We start from the raw sequence: 26,595 nt of genomic DNA, 5'->3' as shown, positions 1-26,595 counted from the left end.
GGAGAGGAGAAGAGTGGAGAGGGGTGGAGAGGAGAAGAGTGGAGAGGGGAGGAGTAGAGTGGAGAGGGGAGGAGAGGGGTAAAGTGGAGAGGAATAAAGTGGAGAGGAGAGGGGTGGAGAGGGGAAGAGTGGAGAGGGGTGGAGAGGAGAAGAGTGGAGAGGGGCGGAGTGGAGAAGAGTGGAGAGGGACAGAGAGGAGAAGAGTGGAGAGGGGAGGAGAGGTGTAGAGTGGAGAGGGGTGGAGAGGAGAGGGGTAGAGAGGAGTAAAGTGGAGAGGAGAGGGGTGGAGAGGAGTAAAGTGGAGAGGAGAGGGGTGGAGAGGAGTAAAGTGGAGAGGAGAGGGGTGGAGAGGAGAAGAGTGGAGAGGGGAGGAGAGGGGTGGAGAGGAGAAGAGTGGAGAGGGACGGAGAAGAGTGGAGAGGGGCGGAGTGGAGAAGCGAGGAGAGGATAAGAGTGGAGAGGCGAGGAGAGGGGTGGAGAGGATAAGAGTGGAGAGGCGAGGAGAGGGGTGGAGAGGAGAAGAGTGGAGAGGGGTGGAGAGGAGAAGAGTGGAGAGGGACGGAGAGGAGAGGGGCGGAGAAGAGAGGAGAGGGACGGAGAGGAGAGGGACGGAGAGGAGTAGAGTGGAGAGGGGTGGAGAGGAGAAGAGTGGAGAGGAGAAGAGTGGAGAGGAGAAGAGTGGAGAGGAGTGGAGAGGGGTGGAGAAGAGTGGAGAGGGGTGGAGAAGAGTGGAGAGGGGTGGAGAAGAGTGGAGAGGGGCGGAGAAGAGTGGAGAGGGGCGGAGTGGAGAAGAGTGGAGAGGTGAGGAGAGGGGTGGAGAGGAGAAGAGTGGAGAGGCGTGGAGAGGGGTGGAGAGGATGAGAGTGGAGAGGGGTGGAGAGGAGTGAGATATATATATATTTTTTTTCTTCAATGGACTGAGTTCATATTTATGAGGGGGTGAATGAATCAACTCTAATTTGTAGTGTGTGTGTCTCACCTGCTTTGTATGAGGAGCGTACTAAGGGTCCGCTAGCTGTGTAGACGAATCCCAACTCCTTCCCCACCTCCTCCCAGTGACCAAACCTCTCAGGGGTTACATACTCTTCCACCTACACACACACACACACACACACACACACACACACACACACACACACACACACACACACACACACGGTTATTCTGAACTGAAATCCTGCTGGCTGGGTGGTTAGCTGTGTGGGTGTTGTATTAACAGTGTGTGTGTGTGTGTGTGTACTGTACCTTGAGGTGGCGTTTGGTGGGCTGCATGTACTGTCCCAGTGTTAGACAATCAACTCCTGCCTCTCTCAGCTCTGTAAACAACAACAACAATACCGTTACTGGTGTGTGTGTACCGGTCAGTGTGTTATAAATCTGTCTCTCCCAGATGTGTGTGTGTGTGTGTGTGTGTGTGTGTGTACCGGTCAGTGTGTTATAAATCTGTTGGTCCGTCTCTCCCAGACCCAACATGATCGAGGTCTTGGTGAGAATGTCTGGTTTGACGGCCTTGGCGTGACGCAGGACATTCAGGGATTGGTCGATGTTCGCCCGCGGATCACGTACATGTCTGAGAGGTCATAAAACAATTATTTACTCAAAGAAAATATAAATGATTTATTATCCAACCGTCGTACAGTAAGTTATGGACTACATATTCAGACTGTACATTTCCTCTGGTCCTCTACCGATCTGTATTTAGGTGAACTGCAAACATTTAAATCATTTTTCGAGTCCCAAAATGGCAACCTATTCCCTATGAAGTGCACTAATTTGGACCAGAGTCCATTATATGAAAGTTATTTTCTAGGATAGACACCCGTCTCACTATGTACGTGGTACAACAGTCATGTTTCTATAAATAAGAGACGTTTTGCTGCCACCTGCTGGTCAGAGTTGGTACTACAGTCTCTTTAACAAAGACAGTTCCTTCACACGGAGTTCACACCGTCTCCTTTCCCCTTCCTGTTGGACAGGAAGTGTACTGCACCATGGGTGGGAAGGGAGAAAAATTAAATGCAGTTTACTGGGGAATTCATGAAGAAAAACACAATTGGAAGTAGCCTGGAATCCAGAAGCTGTTGTGTTAACATTCCACTCCTTGTACTCTGAGTCATGATGAGCAGTGGAACGATGGTAGAAACAGACAGGAAACCCAGGCTACAGTTGAAGGTGTTTCCTTTCATTGGTTCACAGTAGAACAGGTCAGGGAGAGAGAGCCTGATGGACCAGACAGACAGACAGGTAGAGGTATTCTGAGAAAAGACAGACAGGTAGAGGTATTCTGAGACAAGACAGACAGGTAGAGGTATTCTGAGACAAGACAGACAGACAGACAGGGAGAGGTATTCTGAGACCAGACAGACAGACAGACGGGGAGAGGTATTCTGAGACCAGACAGACAGACAGACGGGGAGAGGTATTCTGAGACCAGACAGACAGACAGACGGGGAGAGGTATTCTGAGACCAGACAGACAGACAGAGCTACTCTGAGACCAGACAGACAGACAGGTAGAGGTATTCTGAGACCAGACAGACAGACAGGTAGAGGTATTCTGAGACCAGACAGACAGACAGGTAGAGGAGGTAGAGGTATTCTGAGACCAGACAGACAGACAGACAGACAGGTAGAGGTATTCTGAAACCAGACAGACAGACAGGTAGAGGAGGTAGAGGTATTCTGAGACCAGACAGACAGACAGGTAGAGGTATTCTGAGACCAGACAGACAGACAGGTAGAGGAGGTAGAGGTATTCTGAGACCAGACAGACAGACAGGTAGAGGTATTCTGAGACAAGACAGACAGACAGGTAGAGGAGGTAGAGGTATTCTGAGACCAGACAGACAGACAGACAGACAGGTAGAGGTATATTGACCAGGGTCCTAACAGTATAGCCTTTACAGTCTGCGTCCCCAAACGGACCCCTGTTCCCTATGGGCCCGGGTCAAATGTAGTGCACTACATAGGGAATAGGGTGCAGGTCAACTGTAGTGCCCTACATAGGGAATAGGGTGCAGGTCAACTGTAGTGCCCTGCATAGGGAATAGGGTGCAGGTCAACTGTAGTGCCCTACATAGGGAATAGGGTGCAGGTCAACTGTAGTGCACTACATAGGGAATAGGGTGCAGGTCAACTGTAGTGCACTACATAGGGAATAGGGTGCAGGTCAACTGTAGTGCCCTACATAGGGAATAGGGTGCAGGTCAACTGTAGTGCACTACATAGGGAATAGGGTGCAGGTCAACTGTAGTGCCCTACATAGGTAATAGGGTGCAGGTCAACTGTAGTGCCCTGTATAGGGAATAGGGTACAGGTCAACTGTAGTGCACTACATAGGGAATAGGGTGCAGGTCAACTGTAGTGCCCTGTATAGGGAATAGGGTGCAGGTCAACTGTAGTGCACTACATAGGGAATAGGGTGCAGGTCAACTGTAGTGCACTACATAGGGAATAGGGTACAGGTCAACTGTAGTGCCCTACATAGGGAATAGGGTACAGGTCAACTGTAGTGCCCTACATAGGGAATAGGGTGCAGGTCAACTGTAGTGCACTACATAGGGAATAGGGTGCAGGTCAACTGTAGTGCCCTGTATAGGGAATAGGGTGCAGGTCAACTGTAGTGCCCTACATAGGGAATAGGGTGCAGGTCAACTGTAGTGCACTACATAGGGAATAGGGTGCAGGTCAACTGTAGTGCACTACATAGGGAATAGGGTGCAGGTCAACTGTAGTGCCCTACATAGGGAATAGGGTGCAGGTCAACTGTAGTGCACTACATAGGGAATAGGGTGCAGGTCAACTGTAGTGCACTACATAGGGAATAGGGTGCAGGTCAACTGTAGTGCCCTACATAGGGAATAGGGTGCAGGTCAACTGTAGTGCCCTACATAGGGAATAGGGTGCAGGTCAACTGTAGTGCACTACATAGGGAATAGGGTGCAGGTCAACTGTAGTGCCCTGTATAGGGTGCAGGTCAACTGTAGTGCCCTGTATAGGGAATAGGGTGCAGGTCAACTGTAGTGCACTACATAGGGAATAGGGTGCAGGTCAACTGTAGTGCCCTACATAGGGAATAGGGTGCAGGTCAACTGTAGTGCCCTGTATAGGGAATAGGGTGCAGGTCAACTGTAGTGCACTACATAGGGAATAGGGTGCAGGTCAACTGTAGTGCCCTGTATAGGGAATAGGGTGCAGGTCAACTGTAGTGCCCTGTATAGGGAATAGGGTGCAGGTCAACTGTAGTGCCCTGTATAGGGAATAGGGTGCAGGTCAACTGTAGTGCCCTGTATAGGGAATAGGGTGCAGGTCAACTGTAGTGCCCTGTATAGGGAATAGGGTGCAGGTCAACTGTAGTGCCCTGTATAGGGAATAGGGTGCAGGTCAACTGTAGTGCCCTGTATAGGGAATAGGGTGCAGGTCAACTGTAGTGCCCTGTATAGGGAATAGGGTGCAGGTCAACTGTAGTGCCCTACATAGGGAATAGGGTGCAGGTCAACTGTAGTGCCCTACATAGGGAATAGGGTGCAGGTCAACTGTAGTGCCCTGCATAGGGAATAGGGTGCAGGTCAACTGTAGTGCCCTACATAGGGAATAGGGTGCAGGTCAACTGTAGTGCACTACATAGGGAATAGGGTGCAGGTCAACTGTAGTGCACTACATAGGGAATAGGGTGCAGGTCAACTGTAGTGCCCTACATAGGGAATAGGGTGCAGGTCAACTGTAGTGCACTACATAGGGAATAGGGTGCAGGTCAACTGTAGTGCCCTACATAGGTAATAGGGTGCAGGTCAACTGTAGTGCCCTGTATAGGGAATAGGGTACAGGTCAACTGTAGTGCACTACATAGGGAATAGGGTGCAGGTCAACTGTAGTGCCCTGTATAGGGAATAGGGTGCAGGTCAACTGTAGTGCACTACATAGGGAATAGGGTGCAGGTCAACTGTAGTGCACTACATAGGGAATAGGGTACAGGTCAACTGTAGTGCCCTACATAGGGAATAGGGTACAGGTCAACTGTAGTGCCCTACATAGGGAATAGGGTGCAGGTCAACTGTAGTGCACTACATAGGGAATAGGGTGCAGGTCAACTGTAGTGCCCTGTATAGGGAATAGGGTGCAGGTCAACTGTAGTGCACTACATAGGGAATAGGGTGCAGGTCAACTGTAGTGCCCTGTATAGGGAATAGGGTGCAGGTCAACTGTAGTGCCCTACATAGGGAATAGGGTGCAGGTCAACTGTAGTGCACTACATAGGGAATAGGGTGCAGGTCAACTGTAGTGCACTACATAGGGAATAGGGTGCAGGTCAACTGTAGTGCCCTACATAGGGAATAGGGTGCAGGTCAACTGTAGTGCACTACATAGGGAATAGGGTGCAGGTCAACTGTAGTGCACTACATAGGGAATAGGGTGCAGGTCAACTGTAGTGCCCTACATAGGGAATAGGGTGCAGGTCAACTGTAGTGCCCTACACAGGGAATAGGGTGCAGGTCAACTGTAGTGCCCTACATAGGGAATAGGGTGCAGGTCAACTGTAGTGCCCTACATAGGGAATAGGGTGCAGGTCAACTGTAGTGCACTACATAGGGAATAGGGTGCAGGTCAACTGTAGTGCCCTACATAGGGAATAGGGTGCAGGTCAACTGTAGTGCACTACATAGGGAATAGGGTGCAGGTCAACTGTAGTGCCCTGTATAGGGTGCAGGTCAACTGTAGTGCCCTGTATAGGGAATAGGGTGCAGGTCAACTGTAGTGCACTACATAGGGAATAGGGTGCAGGTCAACTGTAGTGCCCTACATAGGGAATAGGGTGCAGGTCAACTGTAGTGCCCTGTACAGGGGATAGGGTGCAGGTCAACTGTAGTGCCCTGTATAGGGAATAGGGTGCAGGTCAACTGTAGTGCCCTGTATAGGGAATAGGGTGCAGGTCAACTGTAGTGCCCTGTATAGGGAATAGGGTGCAGGTCAACTGTAGTGCCCTGTATAGGGAATAGGGTGCAGGTCAACTGTAGTGCCCTGTATAGGGAATAGGGTGCAGGTCAACTGTAGTGCCCTGTATAGGGAATAGGGTGCAGGTCAACTGTAGTGCCCTGTATAGGGAATAGGGTGCAGGTCAACTGTAGTGCCCTGTATAGGGAATAGGGTGCAGGTCAACTGTAGTGCCCTACATAGGGAATAGGGTGCAGGTCAACTGTAGTGCCCTACATAGGGAATAGGGTGCAGGTCAACTGTAGTGCCCTGCATAGGGAATAGGGTGCAGGTCAACTGTAGTGCCCTACATAGGGAATAGGGTGCAGGTCAACTGTAGTGCACTACATAGGGAATAGGGTGCAGGTCAACTGTAGTGCACTACATAGGGAATAGGGTGCAGGTCAACTGTAGTGCCCTACATAGGGAATAGGGTGCAGGTCAACTGTAGTGCACTACATAGGGAATAGGGTGCAGGTCAACTGTAGTGCCCTACATAGGTAATAGGGTGCAGGTCAACTGTAGTGCCCTGTATAGGGAATAGGGTACAGGTCAACTGTAGTGCACTACATAGGGAATAGGGTGCAGGTCAACTGTAGTGCCCTGTATAGGGAATAGGGTGCAGGTCAACTGTAGTGCACTACATAGGGAATAGGGTGCAGGTCAACTGTAGTGCACTACATAGGGAATAGGGTACAGGTCAACTGTAGTGCCCTACATAGGGAATAGGGTACAGGTCAACTGTAGTGCCCTACATAGGGAATAGGGTGCAGGTCAACTGTAGTGCACTACATAGGGAATAGGGTGCAGGTCAACTGTAGTGCCCTGTATAGGGAATAGGGTGCAGGTCAACTGTAGTGCACTACATAGGGAATAGGGTGCAGGTCAACTGTAGTGCCCTGTATAGGGAATAGGGTGCAGGTCAACTGTAGTGCCCTACATAGGGAATAGGGTGCAGGTCAACTGTAGTGCACTACATAGGGAATAGGGTGCAGGTCAACTGTAGTGCACTACATAGGGAATAGGGTGCAGGTCAACTGTAGTGCCCTACATAGGGAATAGGGTGCAGGTCAACTGTAGTGCACTACATAGGGAATAGGGTGCAGGTCAACTGTAGTGCACTACATAGGGAATAGGGTGCAGGTCAACTGTAGTGCCCTACATAGGGAATAGGGTGCAGGTCAACTGTAGTGCCCTACACAGGGAATAGGGTGCAGGTCAACTGTAGTGCCCTACATAGGGAATAGGGTGCAGGTCAACTGTAGTGCCCTACATAGGGAATAGGGTGCAGGTCAACTGTAGTGCACTACATAGGGAATAGGGTGCAGGTCAACTGTAGTGCCCTACATAGGGAATAGGGTGCAGGTCAACTGTAGTGCCCTACATAGGGAATAGGGTGCAGGTCAACTGTAGTGCACTACATAGGGAATAGGGTGCAGGTCAACTGTAGTGCCCTGTATAGGGTGCAGGTCAACTGTAGTGCCCTGTATAGGGAATAGGGTGCAGGTCAACTGTAGTGCACTACATAGGGAATAGGGTGCAGGTCAACTGTAGTGCCCTACATAGGGAATAGGGTGCAGGTCAACTGTAGTGCCCTGTACAGGGGATAGGGTGCAGGTCAACTGTAGTGCCCTGTATAGGGAATAGGGTGCAGGTCAACTGTAGTGCCCTGTATAGGGAATAGGGTGCAGGTCAACTGTAGTGCCCTGTATAGGGAATAGGGTGCAGGTCAACTGTAGTGCCCTGTATAGGGAATAGGGTGCAGGTCAACTGTAGTGCCCTGTATAGGGAATAGGGTGCAGGTCAACTGTAGTGCCCTGTATAGGGAATAGGGTGCAGGTCAACTGTAGTGCCCTGTATAGGGAATAGGGTGCAGGTCAACTGTAGTGCCCTACATAGGGAATAGGGTGCAGGTCAACTGTAGTGCCCTACATAGGGAATAGGGTGCAGGTCAACTGTAGTGCCCTGTATAGGGAATAGGGTGCAGGTCAACTGTAGTGCCCTACACAGGGAATAGGGTGCAGGTCAACTGTAGTGCACTACATAGGGAATAGGGTGCAGGTCAACTGTAGTGCCCTACATAGGGAATAGGGTGCAGGTCAACTGTAGTGCACTACATAGGGAATAGGGTACAGGTCAACTGTAGTGCCCTGTATAGGGAATAGGGTGCAGGTCAACTGTAGTGCACTACATAGGGAATAGGGTGCAGGTCAACTGTAGTGCCCTGTATAGGGAATAGGGTGCAGGTCAACTGTAGTGCCCTACATAGGGAATAGGGTGCAGGTCAACTGTAGTGCCCTGTATAGGGAATAGGGTGCAGGTCAACTGTAGTGCCCTGTATAGGGAATAGGGTGCAGGTCAACTGTAGTGCCCTACATAGGGAATAGGGTGCAGGTCAACTGTAGTGCACTACATAGGGAATAGGGTGCAGGTCAACTGTAGTGCACTACATAGGGAATAGGGTGCAGGTCAACTGTAGTGCCCTGTATAGGGAATAGGGTGCAGGTCAACTGTAGTGCCCTACATAGGGAATAGGGTGCAGGTCAACTGTAGTGCCCTGTATAGGGAATAGGGTGCAGGTCAACTGTAGTGCCCTACATAGGGAATAGGGTGCAGGTCAACTGTAGTGCCCTACATAGGGAATAGGGTGCTTGTCAACTGTAGTGCCCTACATAGGGAATAGGGTGCAGGTCAACTGTAGTGCACTACATAGGGAATAGGGTGCTTGTCAACTGTAGTGCACTGTATAGGGAATAGGGCGCAGGTCAACTGTAGTGCCCTGTATAGGGAATAGGGTGCAGGTCAACTGTAGTGCCCTGTATAGGGAATAGGGTGCAGGTCAACTGTAGTGCACTACATAGGGAATAGGGTACAGGTCAACTGTAGTGCCCTACATAGGGAATAGGGTACAGGTCAACTGTAGTGCCCTACATAGGGAATAGGGTGACGTAAGGGTTAGGGCCTGTACCTCTGCAGCTCGCGGACTGTCTCCACATTGTGGGCGTAAACGTCAAGCCCTGATTGGGCGATCTTCTCCACCGCTGCCAGGTCGCCTCGGAAATCAGGGGTCAGACATTCCACAAGGATCTGAGAGTTCCTGGATGGAACAACATTTATTCACAAAGACGTTTAATACGTCATTCAGATACAGGATGGATGGATGGATATGGATGGATAGGATGGATGGATGGATGATGGATGGATGGTGGATGGATGGATGATGGATATGATGGATGGATGATGGATATGATGGATGGATGGATGATGGATGGATGATGGATGGATGATGGATGGATGATGGATGGTGGATATGATGGATGGATGATGGATGGATGATGGATGGATGATGGATGATGGATATGATGGATGGATGGATGATGGATGGATGGTGGATGGATGATGGATGGATGGATGATGGATGGATGGTGGATATGATGGATGGATGATGGATGGATGATGGATGATGGATATGATGGATGATGGATAGGATGGATGGATGATGGATGGATGATGGATGGATGATGGATATGATGGATGGATGGATGATGGATGGATGGTGGATGGATGATGGATGGATGGATGATGGATGGATGGTGGATATGATGGATGGATGATGGATGGATGATGGATATGATGGATGGATATGGATGATGGATATGATGGATGGATGATGGATGGATGATGGATATGATGGATGGATATGGATGATGGATATGATGGATGGATGATGGATATGATGGATGGATGATGGATATGATGGATGGATATGGATGATGGATATGATGGATGGATGATGGATATGATGGATGGATGATGGATGGATGATGGATATGATGGATGGATGATGATATGATGATGGATATGATGGATGGATGATGGATGGATGATGGATGGTGGATGGATGGTGGATGGATATGATGGATGGATGATGGATGGATGGATGGATGATGGTGGATGATGGATATGATGGATGATGGATGTGGATGGATGATGGATATGATGGATGGATGGATGATGGTGGATGGATGATGGATATGATGGATGGATGATGGATAATGGATGGATAATGGATGGATGATGGAAGTAAGATGGGTGGATGGATGGATATGGATGGATGATGGATGAGTCCTGGGTGTGTACCTCTCCAGGTTGGAGACCGTCTTGGATATACGATGGATGGATATATGGATGGATGATGTATATATGCATGGATGATGGATGTATATATGATGGATGATGTATATATGATGGATGTATATATGATGGATGTATATATGGATGGATGATGGATGGATGTATGATGGATGGATGTATATATGGATGGATGATGGATGGATGTATATATGGATGATGGATGTATATATGATGGATGGATGTATATATGATGGATGGATGTATATATGATGGATGTATATATGATGGATGGATGTATATATGATGGATGGATGTATATATGATGGATGTATATATGATGGATGTATATATGATGGATGTATATATGATGGATGTATATATGATGGATGTATATATGATGGATGTATATATGATGGATGGATGTATATATGATGGATGGATGTATATATGATGGATGGATGTATATATGATGGATGTATATATGGATGGATGTATATATGATGGATGGATGTATATATGATGGATGGATGTATATATGGATGGATGTATATATGATGGATGATGGATGTATATATGATGGATGATGGATGTATATATGATGGATGATGGATGTATATATGATGGATGATGGATGTATATATGATGGATGGATGTATATATGATGGATGTATATATGATGGATGGATGTATATATGGATGGATGTATATATGATGGATGATGGATGTATATATGATGGATGATGGATGTATATATGATGGATGATGGATGTATATATGATGGATGGATGTATATATGATGGATGGATGTATATATGATGGATGGATGTATATATGATGGATGGATGTATATATGATGGATGGATGTATATATGATGGATGGATGTATATATGATGGATGGATGTATATATGATGGATGGATGTATATATGATGGATGGATGTATATATGATGGATGTATATATGATGGATGGATGTATATATGATGGATGGATGTATATATGATGGATGGATGTATATATGATGGATGGATGTATATATGATGTGTGATGGATGTATATATGATGGATGGATGTATATATGATGGATGGATGTATATATGATGGATGTATATATGATGGATGGATATATGATGGATGGATGTATATATGGATGGATGTATATATGATGGATGATGGATGTATATATGATGGATGTATATATGATGGATGATGGATGTATATATGATGGATGTATATATGATGGATGTATATATGATGGATGGATATATGATGGATGGATGTATATATGGATGGATGTATATATGATGGATGATGGATGTATATATGATGGATGATGGATGTATATATGATGGATGGATGTATATATGATGGATGTATATATGATGGATGTATATATGATGGATGGATGTATATATGATGGATGGATGTATATATGATGGATGGATGTATATATGATGGATGGATGTATATATGATGGATGGGTGTATATATGGATGGATGTATATATGATGGATGGATGTATATATGATGGATGGATGTATATATGATGGATGGATGTATATATGATGGATGGATGTATATATGATGGATGGATGTATATATGATGGATGTATATATGATGGATGGATGTATATATGGATGGATGTATATATGATGGATGATGGATGTATATATGATGGATGATGGATGTATATATGATGGATGATGGATGTATATATGATGGATGGATGTATATATGATGGATGGATGTATATATGATGGATGGATGTATATATGATGGATGGATGTATATATGATGGATGGATGTATATATGATGGATGGATGTATATATGATGGATGGATGTATATATGATGGATGGATGTATATATGATGGATGTATATATGATGGATGTATATATGATGGATGGATGTATATATGATGGATGGATGTATATATGATGGATGGATGTATATATGATGTGTGATGGATGTATATATGATGGATGGATGTATATATGATGGATGGATGTATATATGATGGATGTATATATGATGGATGGATATATGATGGATGGATGTATATATGGATGGATGTATATATGATGGATGTATATATGATGGATGATGGATGTATATATGATGGATGTATATATGATGGATGTATATATGATGGATGGATGTATATATGGATGGATGTATATATGATGGATGATGGATGTATATATGATGGATGATGGATGTATATATGATGGATGGATGTATATATGATGGATGTATATATGATGGATGTATATATGATGGATGGATGTATATATGATGGATGGATGTATATATGATGGATGGATGTATATATGATGGATGGGTGTATATATGATGGATGGGTGTATATATGGATGGATGTATATATGATGGATGGATGTATATATGATGGATGGATGTATATATGATGGATGGATGTATATATGATGGATGGATGTATATATGATGGATGGATGTATATATGATGGATGTATATATGATGGATGTATATATGATGGATGGATGTATATATGATGGATGGATGTATATATGATGGATGGATGTATATATGATGGATGTATATATGATGGATGTATATATGATGGATGTATATATGATGGATGTATATATGATGGATGTATATATGATGGATGGATGTATATATGATGGATGTATATATGATGGATGGATGTATATATGATGGATGGATGTATATATGATGGATGGATGTATATATGATGGATGTATATATGATGGATGGATGTATATATGATGGATGGATGTATATATGGATGGATGTATATATGATGGATGATGGATGTATATATGATGGATGATGGATGTATATATGATGGATGGATGTATATATGATGGATGTATAATGGATGGATGATGGATGGATATGATGGATGGATAGATGGATGGATGTATATATGATGGATGGATATATGATGGATGGATATATGATGGATGGATGTATATAGTGGATGGATGTATATATGATGGAATGGATGGATGATGGATGGATGATGGATATGATGGATGGATGTATATATGATGGATGATGGATGTATATGATGGATGGATGTATATATGATGGATGGATGTATATATGATGGATGTATATGATGGAGTGGATGGATGATGGATGGATGGATGGATAATGGATGGATGATGGATGGATGATGGTGGATGGATGATGGATAGATGGATGGATATGGATGGATGATGGATGGATGTATATATGATGGATGGATGATGGATGGTGATGGATGATGATGGATGGATGTATATATGATGGATGGATGTATATATGATGGATGGATGTATATATGATGGATGTATATATGATGGATGGATATATGATGGATGGATGATGATGGATGTATATATGATGGATGTATATATGATGGATGGATGATGGATGGATGGATGGATGTATATATGATGGATGATGGATGTATATATGATGGATGGATGTATATATGATGGATGGATGTATATATGATGGATGTATATATGATGGATGTATATGATGGATGGATATGATGGATGGATGTATATATGATGGATGGATGTATATATGATGGATGGATGTATATATGATGGATGGATGTAATATATGGATGGGATATGGATGGATGTATATATGATGGATGATGGATGTATATATGATGGATGATGGATGTATATATGATGGATGATGGATGTATATATGATGGATGGATGTATATATGATGGATGGATGTATATATGATGGATGGATGATGGATGGATGTATATATGATGGATGGATGTATATATGATGGATGGATGTATATATGATGGATGGGTGTATATATGGATGGATGTATATATGATGGATGATGGATGTATATATGATGGATGATGGATGTATATATGATGGATGGATGTATATATGATGGATGTATATATGATGGATGTATATATGATGGATGGGTGTATATATGGATGGATGTATATATGATGGATGATGGATGTATATATGATGGATGGATGTATATATGATGGATGTATATATGATGGATGTATATATGATGGATGTATATATGATGGATGTATATATGATGGATGTATATATGATGGATGTATATATGATGGATGGATGTATATATGATGGATGGATGTATATATGATGGATGTATATATGATGGATGTATATATGATGGATGATGGATGTATATATGATGGATGATGGATGTATATATGATGGATGGATGTATATATGATGGATGGATGTATATATGATGGATGGATGTATATATGATGGATGGATATATGATGGATGGATGGATGATGGATGTATATATGATGGATGGATATATGGATGGATGATGGATGTATATATGATGGATGGATGTATATATGATGGATGTATATATGATGGATGGATGTATATATGATGGATGTATATATGATGGATGTATATATGATGGATGGATGTATATATGATGGATGGATGTATATATGATGGATGTATATATGATGGATGTATATATGATGGATGGATGTATATATGATGGATGGATGTATATATGATGGATGTATATATGATGGATGGATGTATATATGATGGATGTATATATGATGGATGGATGTATATATGATGGATGTATATATGATGGATGGATGTATATATGGATGGATGTATATATGATGGATGGATATATGGATGGATGATGGATGTATATATGATGGATGTATATATGATGGATGTATATATGATGGATGGATGATGGATGGATGTATATATGATGGATGTATATATGATGGATGGATGATGGATGGATGTATATATGATGGATGGATGTATATATGATGGATGTATATATGATGGATGTATATATGATGGATGGATGATGGATGGATGTATATATGATGGATGTATATATGATGGATGTATATATGATGGATGTATATATGATGGATGTATATATGATGGATGTATATATGATGGATGTATATATGATGGATGTATATATGATGGATGTATATATGATGGATGGATGATGGATGTATATATGATGGATGGATGATGGATGGATGTATATATGATGGATGTATATATGATGGATGGATGTATATATGATGGATGTATATATGATGGATGTATATATGATGGATGTATATATGATGGATGGATGTATATATGATGGATGTATATATGATGGATGGATGTATATATGATGGATGTATATATGATGGATGGATGTATATATGGATGGATGTATATATGATGGATGGATATATGGATGGATGATGGATGTATATATGATGGATGTATATATGATGGATGTATATATGATGGATGGATGATGGATGGATGTATATATGATGGATGTATATATGATGGATGGATGATGGATGGATGTATATATGATGGATGGATGTATATATGATGGATGTATATATGATGGATGTATATATGATGGATGGATGATGGATGGATGTATATATGATGGATGTATATATGATGGATGTATATATGATGGATGTATATATGATGGATGTATATATGATGGATGTATATATGATGGATGGATGATGGATGTATATATGATGGATGGATGATGGATGGATGTATATATGATGGATGTATATATGATGGATGGATGTATATATGATGGATGTATATATGATGGATGGATGATGGATGGATGTATATATGATGGATGGATGATGGATGGATGTATATATGATGGATGTATATATGATGGATGTATATATGATGGATGTATATATGATGGATGTATATATGATGGATGGATGATGGATGTATATATGATGGATGTATATATGATGGATGATGGATGTATATATGATGGATGATGGATGTATATATGATGGATGATGGATGTATATATGATGGATGTATATATGATGGATGGATGATGGATGGATGTATATATGATGGATGTATATATGATGGATGTATATATGATGGATGGATGATGGATGTATATATGATGGATGGATGATGGATGGATGTATATATGATGGATGTATATATGATGGATGTATATATGATGGATGTATATATGATGGATGTATGTATATATGATGTATGTATATATGATGGATGTATATATGGATGGATGATGGATGGATGTATATATGATGGATGTATATATGATGGATGGATGATGGATGGATGTATATATGATGGATGTATGGATATATGGATGGATGGATGTATATATGATGGATGTATATATGGATGGATGGATGATGGATGGATGGATATATGATGGATGTATGGATATATGGATGGATGGATGTATATATGATGGATGTATGGATATATGGATGGATGGATGGATATATGATGGATGTATGGATATATGATGGATGGATGATGGATGGATGTATATATGATGGATGTATGGATATATGGATGGATGGATGATGGATGGATGTATATATGATGGATGTATGGATATATGGATGGATGTATATATGATGGATGTATATATGGATGGATGGATGATGGATGGATGGATATATGGATGGATGGATGATGGATGGATGGATATATGGATGGATGGATGTATATATGATGGATGTATATATGGATGGATGGATGATGGATGGATATATGGATGGATGGATGATGGATGGATGTATATATGATGGATGTATATATGATGGATGGATGATGGATGGATGTACATATGATGGATGGATGTATATATGATGGATGTATATATGGATGGATGATGGATGGATGATGGATGGATGTATATATGATGGATGTATATATGATGGATGGATGTATATATGATGGATGTATATATGGATGGATGATGGATGTATATATGATGGATGTATGTATATATGATGGATGGATGGATGTATATATGATGGATGTATGTATATATGATGGATGTATATATGATGGATGTATATATGATGGATGGATGTATATATGATGGATGTATATATGATGGATGGATGTATATATGATGGATGTATATATGATGGATGATGGATGTATATATGATGGATGTATATATGATGGATGTATATATGATGGATGATGGATGTATATATGATGGATGGATGTATATATGATGGATGGATGGATGTATATATGATGGATGTATGTATATATGATGGATGTATATATGATGGATGTATATATGATGGATGGATGTATATATGATGGATGTATGTATATATGATGGATGGATGTATATATGATGGATGTATATATGATGGATGGATGTATATATGATGGATGTATATATGATGGATGTATATATGATGGATGATGGATGTATATATGATGGATGTATATATGATGGATGTATATATGATGGATGTATATATGATGGATGGATGTATATATGATGGATGATGGATGAGTCCTGGGCGTGTACCTCTCCTTCAGGTTGGAGACCGTCTTGGCAAAGTGCTCCGCCCCTCCGTCGGCAATATCTGTCAAACACAACGACCCATTAACCAATCAGATGACAGGCAGGTCATTAGGTCACTGACGTCAGCACCAATCAGACAAGACTCACATCAACAACAGACTATCAGAGAAAGAGTTTCATTGGACAGTGGACACCATGACTGGCCTGTGTATATGAGAACTAAACAGGAAGTGAACCTGGAGAGGGAAGACTAATGGATCAACAGACAGAGAGATTGATCAAGACAACAGAGAATGAAAAGAGAGATTTGAGTCACGGCTCCCGAGTGGCGCGGTGGTCTGCATCTCAGTGCTAGAGGCATCACTACAGACCCTGGTTCGATTCCAGACTGTATCGCTGCGGTCTAAGGCACTGCATCTCAGTGCTAGAGGCATCACTACAGACCCTGGTTCGATTCCAGACTGTATCGCTGCGGTCTAAGGCACTGCATCTCAGTGCTAGAGGCGTCACTACAGACACCCTGGTTCGAATCCAGACTGTATCACAGCGGTCTAAGGCTCTGCATCTCAGTGCTAGAGGCATCACTACAGACCCTGGTTCGATTCCAGACTGTATCACAGCGGTCTAAGGCACTGCATCTCAGTGCTAGAGGCGTCACTACAGACCCTGGTTCGATTCCAGGCTGTATCACAACCGGTCTAAGGCTCTGCATCTCAGTGCTAGAGGCGTCACTACAGACACCCTGGTTCGAATCCAGGCTGTATCACAACCGGCCGTGATTGGGAGTCCCATAACGCGGTGCCTAGCGTCGTCCGGGTTTGGCCGGGGGGGGGGGGGGGGGGGGGGGGGGGTCTTAACTGGCTTGCCTCGTTAAATAAAGGTTACATTAAAATTTAAATAATAATTTATAAAGTACCATCTCTGTCAAAGGAGGTTAGCATCACAAAGTCCAGAGAGGAAGAGAGAGAGAAAGTGATAGAGAGAGATATATAAAGGGAGAGAGAGAGAGAGAGAGAAAGATATATAAAAAGGGAGAGAGAGAGAAAGATATATAAAAAGGGAGAGAGAGAGAAAGATATATAAAAAGGGAGAGAGAGAGAAAGTGATAGAGAGAGATATATAAAAAGGGAGAGAATATATAAAAAGGGAGAGAGAGAGAAAGATATATAAAAAGGGAGAGAGAGAGAGAAAGATATATAAAAAGGGAGAGAGAGAGAAAGTGATAGAGAGATATATAAAAAGGGAGAGAGAATATATAAAAAGGGAGAGAGAGAGAAAGTGATAGAGATATATAAAAAGGGAGAGAGAGAGAAAGTGATAGAGAGAGATATATAAAAAGGGAGAGAGACAGAGGGAGATGTCCGAGTCACTACCGTCTCTGTCTACAGAGGTCAGCACCACATAGTCCAGGCCCCAGGCAGCGATGGCCTTGGCTGTGTTATAGGGCTCATCTGGGTCCAGGGGAGAGGGCTGACGAGCAGTCTTCACAGAGCAGAACCTACAGCCACGGGTACATGTGTCCCCCATCAACTACAGAGACAGAGACACAGAGAGAGAGAAAGACAGAGAGAGACAGAGAGACAGAGAGAGAGAGAGACAGACACAGAGAGAGACAGAAACAGAGAGAGAGACAGAGAGAGAGAGACAGAAACAGAGCGAGAGAGACAGAGAGAGAGACATAAACAGAGCGAGAGAGACAGACAGACAGGAGACAGAGAGAGAGACAGAGAGAGAGAGAGAGAGAGAGAGAGAGAGAGAGAGAGAGAGACAGAAACAGAGCGAGAGAGATACAGAGAGAGACACAGAGAGAGACAGAGAGACACAGAGAGATACAGAGAGAGACACAGAGAGAGACAGAGAGACAGACAGAAACAGAGCGAGAGAGACAGACAGACAGGAGACAGAGAGAGAGAGACAGAGAGAGAGACAGAGAGAGAGAGAGAGAGACAGAAACAGAGCGAGAGAGATACAGAGAGAGACACAGAGAGATACAGAGAGAGACACAGAGAGAGACAGAGAGACAGACAGAAACAGAGCGAGAGAGACAGACAGACAGGAGACAGAGAGAGAGAGAGAGAGACAGAGAGAGAGACAGAGAGAGAGAGAGAGAGACAGAAACAGAGCGAGAGAGATACAGAGAGAGAGACAGAAACAGAGACAGACAGACAGAGAGAGGTATGCATACGTCAGTGACACTAGACGTTATAATATGTGAAGAAGTCATCAGCCTGTCTTCCAGTGGTGTTGTGTCAGTGTGATTGAGTTGTCGGATGTACAAGTCAATATGTGAGTAGTAAACTCACCATGATGGTGGCTGTGGCCGTACCATGTTCCCCTCCTCCCCAACACTCCCCAATGTTAGGACACCTGGCCTCCTCGCACACCTAAAACACACACACGGGTCAACAACATGAAAACACTAGAACGAAACCAACTTGGAAAAGGTTCTCTAGATGAGTGGGTTTGCATGACACACACACACACACACACACACACACACACACACACACACACACACACACACCGTGTGTAGGTTGAGGTCTCTCAGTGTGTCCTTCAGCTTGTTGTAGTTCTTGCCAATAGGAATCTCCGTCTTCAGCCAAGGGGGAAGTCTCAGCCTATCACAACAGAGGACATTGGTTAGTGGACGGACACGGTCCTGTGTTCAACGGACTCACAGCTTTATTTCACTAGCTTTATTTATTTAAAAAATATATATCTCACATGGAATAAACAAACATACAGTCAATAACACAATAGAAAAGTCTATATACAGTGTGTTCAAATGAGGTAGGATACGGGAGGTAAGGCAATAAATAGGCCATAGTGGCAAAAGAATTACAATTTAGCAATTAAACACTGGAATGGTAAAATGTGCAGAAGATGAGTGTGCAAGTAGAGATACTGGGGTGCAAAGGAGCAAGATAAATAAATAAATAAATACAGTATGGGGATGAGGTAGTTGGGATGGGCTGTTTACAGATGGGCTATGTACAGGTGTAGTGATCTGTGAGCTGCTCTGACAGCTGGTGCTTAAAGCTAGTGAGGGAGATATGAGTCTCCAGCTTCAGAGATTTTTGCGGTTCGTTTCAGTCATTGGCAGCAGAGAACTGGAAGGAAAGACGACCAAAGGAGGAATTGGCTTTGGGGGTGACCAGTGAGATATACCAGCTGGAGCGCGTGCTACGGGTGGGTGCTGCTATGGTGACCAGAGAGCTGAGATAAGGTGGGGCTTTAGAGTTGAGTTTAAAGGTGCACCATTTCTGGTAGCTTTCCCTAAAAACTCCCAGGTTTTGTAGAAATCCCACTTGGAAGATTCCTGGAATCAGGCGGAGATGAGCAGGACATATGGAGTCCTCCAATCAGGATGTCTGGAATCAGGAGGAGATGAGCAGGACATATGGAGTCCTCCAATCAGAAGGAGATGAGCAGGACATATGGAGTCCTCCAATCAGAAGGAGATGAGCAGGACATATGGAGTCCTCCAACCAGGAGGAGATGAGCAGGACATATGGAGTCCTCCAACCAGGAGGAGATGAGCAGGACATATGGAGTCCTCCAATCAGGCGGAGATGAGCAGGACATATGGAGTCCTCCAATCAGGATGTCTGGAATCAGGAGGAGATGAGCAGGACATATGGAGTCCTCCAATCAGAAGGAGATGAGCAGGACATATGGAGTCCTCCAATCAGAAGGAGATGAGCAGGACATATGGAGTCCTCCAACCAGGAGGAGATGAGCAGGACATATGGAGTCCTCCAACCAGGAGGAGATGAGCAGGACATATGGAGTCCTCCAATCAGGCGGAGATGAGCAGGACATATGGAGTCCTCCAATCAGAAGGAGATGAGCAGGACATATGGAGTCCTCCAATCAGAAGGAGATGAGCAGGACATATGGAGTCCTCCAATCAGAAGGAGATGAGCAGGACATATGGAGTCCTCCAACCAGGAGGAGATGAGCAGGACATATGGAGTCCTCCAACCAGGAGGAGATGAGCAGGACATATGGAGTCCTCCAATCAGGATGTCTGGAATCAGGAGGAGATGAGCAGGACATATGGAGTCCTCCAATCAGGAGGAGATGACAGGACATATGGAGTCCTCCAACCAGGAGGAGATGAGCAGGACATATGGAGTCCTCCAACCAGGAGGAGATGAGCAGGACATATGGAGTCCTCCAACCAGGAGGAGATGAGCAGGACATATGGAGTCCTCCAACCAGGAGGAGATGAGCAGGACATATGGAGTCCTCCAACCAGGATGTCTGGAATCAGAAGGAGATGAGCAGGACATATGGAGTCCTCCAACCAGGAGGAGATGACAGGACATATGGAGTCCTCCAATCAGGAGGAGATGAGCAGGACATATGGAGTCCTCCAACCAGGATGTCTGGAATCAGAAGGAGATGAGCAGGACATATGGAGTCCTCCAATCAGGAGGAGATGAGCAGGACATATGGAGTCCTCCAATCAGGAGGAGATGAGCAGGACATATGGAGTCCTCCAATCAGGAGGAGATGAGCAGGACATATGGAGTCCTCCAATCAGGAGGAGATGAGCAGGACATATGGAGTCCTCCAATCAGGAGGAGATGAGCAGGACATATGGAGTCCTCCAATCAGGAGGAGATGAGCAGGACATATGGAGTCCTCCAATCAGGAGGAGATGAGCAGGACATATGGAGTCCTCCAACCAGGAGGAGATGAGCAGGACATATCGAGTCCTCCAACCAGGATGTCTGGAATCAGGAGGAGATGAGCAGGACATATCGAGTCCTCCAATCAGAAGGAGATGAGCAGGACATATGGAGTCCTCCAATCAGGAGGAGATGAGCAGGACATATGGAGTCCTCCAACCAGGAGGAGATGAGCAGGACATATGGAGTCCTCCAATCAGGAGGAGATGAGCAGGACATATGGAGTCCTCCAATCAGGAGGAGATGAGCAGGACATATGGAGTCCTCCAACCAGGAGGAGATGAGCAGGACATATGGAGTCCTCCAACCAGGATGTCTGGAATCAGGAGGAGATGAGCAGGACATATGGAGTCCTCCAATCAGGAGGAGATGACAGGACATATGGAGTCCTCCAATCAGGAGGAGATGAGCAGGACATATGGAGTCCTCCAATCAGGAGGAGATGAGCAGGACATATGGAGTCCTCCAATCAGGAGGAGATGAGCAGGACATATGGAGTCCTCCAACCAGGATGTCTGGAATCGGAAGGAGATGAGCAGGACATATGGAGTCCTCCAACCAGGAGGAGATGACAGGACATATGGAGTCCTCCAATCAGGAGGAGATGAGCAGGACATATGGAGTCCTCCAACCAGGATGTCTGGAATCAGAAGGAGATGAGCAGGACATATGGAGTCCTCCAATCAGGAGGAGATGACAGGACATATGGAGTCCTCCAATCAGGAGGAGATGAGCAGGACATATGGAGTCCTCCAATCAGGAGGAGATGAGCAGGACATATGGAGTCCTCCAATCAGGAGGAGATGAGCAGGACATATGGAGTCCTCCAATCAGGAGGAGATGAGCAGGACATATGGAGTCCTCCAATCAGGAGGAGATGAGCAGGACATATGGAGTCCTCCAACCAGGAGGAGATGAGCAGGACATATCGAGTCCTCCAATCAGGAGGAGATGAGCAGGACATATGGAGTCCTCCAACCAAGAGGAGATGAGCAGGACATATGGAGTCCTCCAATCAGGAGGAGATGAGCAGGACATATGGAGTCCTCCAATCAGGAGGAGATGAGCAGGACATATGGAGTCCTCCAACCAGGATGAGATGAGCAGGACATATGAGGTCCTCCAACCAGGAGGAGATGAGCAGGACATATGGAGTCCTCCAACCAGGATGTCTGGAATCAGGAGGAGATGAGCAGGACATATGGAGTCCTCCAATCAGGAGGAGATGACAGGACATATGGAGTCCTCCAATCAGGAGGAGATGAGCAGGACATATGGAGTCCTCCAATCAGGAGGAGATGAGCAGGACATATGGAGTCCTCCAATCAGGAGGAGATGAGCAGGACATATGGAGTCCTCCAATCAGGAGGAGATGAGCAGGACATATGGAGTCCTCCAATCAGGAGGAGATGAGCAGGACATATGGAGTCCTCCAACCAGGATGTCTGGAATCAGGAGGAGATGAGCAGGACATATGGAGTCCTCCAATCAGGAGGAGATGAGCAGGACATATGGAGTCCTCCAACCAGGAGGAGATGAGCAGGACATATGGAGTCCTCCAACCAGGAGGAGATGAGCAGGACATATGGAGTCCTCCAATCAGGAGGAGATGAGCAGGACATATGGAGTCCTCCAATCAGGAGGAGATGAGCAGGACATATGGAGTCCTCCAATCAGGAGATGAGCAGGACATATGGAGTCCTCCAACCAGGAGGAGATGAGCAGGACATATGGAGTCCTCCAACCAGGATTTCTGGGAAACCTGGGAATGTTGGGATAATTTTGCAACCCTGTGTTCAATCAGACAGTACGGTCACAGACGAAGAAAGGAGACCAGACAGAACAGTCACAGACGAAGAAAGGAGACCAGACAGTACAGTCACAGATGAAGAGAGGAGACCAGACAGTACAGTCACAGATGAAGAGAGGAGACCAGACAGTACAGTCACAGACGAAGAGAGGAGACCAGACAGTACAGTCACAGATGGAGACCAGACAGTACAGTCACAGATGGAGACCAGACAGTACAGTCACAGATGGAGACCAGACAGTACAGTCACAGATGGAGACCAGACAGTACAGTCACAGATGGAGACCAGACAGTACAGTCACAGATGGAGACCAGACAGTAGTCACAGAGTCTCACACTGAACCAGGTGAGGTACAGCTGGTTACATATTACATAATGACCGTGCCGTCAGAGAGCTGATTGGTTACATATTACATAATGACCGTGCTGATTGGTTACATATTACATAATGACCGTGCTGATTGGTTACATATTACATAATGACCGTGCTGATTGGTTACATATTACATAATGACCGTGCTGATTGGTTACATATTACATAATGACCGTGCTGATTGGTTACATATTACATAATGACCGTGCTGTCAGAGACCTGATTGGTTACATATTACGTAATGACCGTGCTGATTGGTTACATATTACATAATGACTGTGCTGATTGGTTACATATTACATAATGACCGTGCTGTCAGAGAGCTGATCTTTTGACCCTCATTCAAACAGGATGAGCCTTGATGAAGGCAGTCACACATTTAAAGATACTTATTCAAGCATACTTAACCTGACTAGAACCATTAAGTTAGTAGGAGGACTGGTAAACAAACTACAATTAGTTTGTGTGACTTTGCTAGCTAACGAGGTAATTACTAGGCTAAGCTCCTCTTTTCAGTTTGCTGCAGCTAGCGACTGGAACGAGCTGCAACAAACACTCACACTGGACAGTTTTATCTCAATCTCTTCATTCAAAGACTCAATCCTGGACTCTTACTGACAGTTGTGGCTGCTTCACGTGATGTATTGTTGTCTCTACGTTCTTGCCCTTTGTGCTGTTGTCTGTGTCCAATAATGTTGGTACCATGTTGTGTTGCTACCATGTTGTGTTATCTTAGGTCTCTCTTTATGTAATGTTGTGTTGTCTCTCTTGTCGTGATGTGTGTTTTGTCCTATAGTTTTATTTTTACTCCCAGCCCCCGGTCCCCGCAGGAGGCCTTTTGGTAGGCCGTCAATGTAAATAAGAATTTGTTCTTAACTGACTTACCTAGTTAAATAAAAGGTTATATTAAAAAACTGTATATAGGGAATAGGGTGCCTAAGTAGTGCACTATACTGTATATGGGGAATAGGGTGCCTAAGTAGTGCACTATACTGTATATAGGGAATAGGGTGCCTAAGTAGTGCACTATACTGTATATGGGGAATAGGGTGCCTAAGTAGTGCACTATACCGTATATAGGGTGCCTAGGTAGTGCACTATACTGTATATAGGCAATAGGGGTGCCTAAGTAGTGCACTATACTGTATATAGGGATTAGGGTGCCTAGGTAGTGCACTATACTGTATATAGGCAATAGGGGTGCCTAAGTAGTGCACTATACTGTATATAGGGAATAGGGTGCCTAAGTAGTGCACTATACTGTATATAGGGATTAGGGTACCTAAGTAGTGCACTATATAGGGAATAGAGAACCATTTAGGAAGCATCATATATAAGGAACCTCTATTCCCCCCACCTCTCTCCCTTCTGTCTCTTCAGGTTACCCCTGTACTCCTCCCAGCTGTTCTTCTCAGACAGCTCCCCGGATATAAAGTCCTGGAGGTCGGGCCCGTCATCGGACAGCTCCTTCTTGCGGTCCTTCTGTGTCTGGGATGACCTGGCCGCTGTGGTCAGTCCGCTGACGGCGTACACCTACACACGGACCGGATAGGAATTACCAACAATGAGGACAGTCGTTAATACTCGTACAAATAAGAGTAGAATGTCAACAAAAACATGTGACATCAAGCACAAGATAAGGATTCGTATTAACGTTAGTTGGTTAGTATGAATCCTAGCTAGTATGCTACTACGTCGTATTAGCTAGCTACACATGATGCCTCGGCTAACTAAGTAACCCAAGGCCAGCGGCCAAGGAGGATCTAATCAGTTAGGGAGCTAGTTATGTTAGCATTAGCCATACTTAGCTAGCTAGTATAAACATTGAAAAAACAACGGAAGAGACATTTCAGTGATATCGTTGCAGTCTGATCAAGTAGATGTACTTACATGTGTGTTGCATTTGGGATTCAACCACCGGTGGTTGCTGGAGAAACGACCCGCAATAAAATAACTTTGTTTGACCAAAGCCATGACTTTACCTAACGTTTGCTAGCGTCTGTCATTGACAAACATTTCTCTGTGAGCGAGTACTTAGGCCTGGCATAAAAAATAAGAAGAATTTCGTCCGCTACTTAATTAATCAACTGATCTCGATCCTTTTTATATCCAGATTTATTCTAAATGCGATGTTTTTTTCTGGGGACCAAAGGCGTATAATTTATCAATATATCGCAGTATTTTGCATCATCATCAATTGTTTAGTTACGTCTGATA

The 26,595-nt window shown here is 43.9% G+C and overlaps 1 protein-coding gene across 1 annotated transcript; it reads right to left on the bottom strand.

Annotated features, from left to right (window-relative positions):
- Nucleotides 1-914: 914 nt before the first annotated feature.
- On the bottom strand, nucleotides 915-26,593 carry LOC129843303 (lipoyl synthase, mitochondrial-like). Its single transcript, XM_055911928.1, has 10 exons — nucleotides 26,269-26,593; nucleotides 25,736-25,911; nucleotides 20,023-20,116; nucleotides 19,802-19,882; nucleotides 18,872-19,028; nucleotides 17,502-17,559; nucleotides 8,938-9,066; nucleotides 1,425-1,570; nucleotides 1,246-1,316; nucleotides 915-1,091 (listed from the first exon to the last, which is right to left on the bottom strand). The coding sequence occupies exons 1-10, from the start codon at nucleotides 26,350-26,352 to the stop codon at nucleotides 930-932; spliced, it is 1,158 nt and encodes a 385-aa protein (XP_055767903.1). The 5' UTR covers nucleotides 26,353-26,593; the 3' UTR covers nucleotides 915-929.
- Between the last annotated feature and the right edge of the window lie 2 nt (nucleotides 26,594-26,595).

The sequence above is a fragment of the Salvelinus fontinalis genome, unplaced genomic scaffold, assembly GCF_029448725.1.
Source record: "Salvelinus fontinalis isolate EN_2023a unplaced genomic scaffold, ASM2944872v1 scaffold_0107, whole genome shotgun sequence".
NCBI classification, from domain to species: domain Eukaryota; kingdom Metazoa; phylum Chordata; class Actinopteri; order Salmoniformes; family Salmonidae; genus Salvelinus; species Salvelinus fontinalis.
The sequence above is the reverse complement of the archived record's forward strand: the minus strand, read 5'-3'. Positions and strand labels throughout refer to the sequence as shown.

What these genes read in the sequence shown, in the direction of transcription:
- LOC129843303 (XM_055911928.1), bottom strand. Translation starts at nt 26,352, where the DNA reads ATGGCTTTGGTCAAACAAAGTTATTTTATTGCGGGTCGTTTCTCCAGC. An exon ending in CGGCCACAGCCACCATCATG is followed by an intron (nt 19,029 to 19,801) that starts GTGAGTTTACTA and finishes CTGTCTCTGTAG; the next exon opens with TTGATGGGGGACACATGTAC. An exon ending in ACAGTCCGCGAGCTGCAGAG is followed by an intron (nt 1,571 to 8,937) that starts GTACAGGCCCTA and finishes ATGACCTCTCAG; the next exon opens with ACATGTACGTGATCCGCGGG.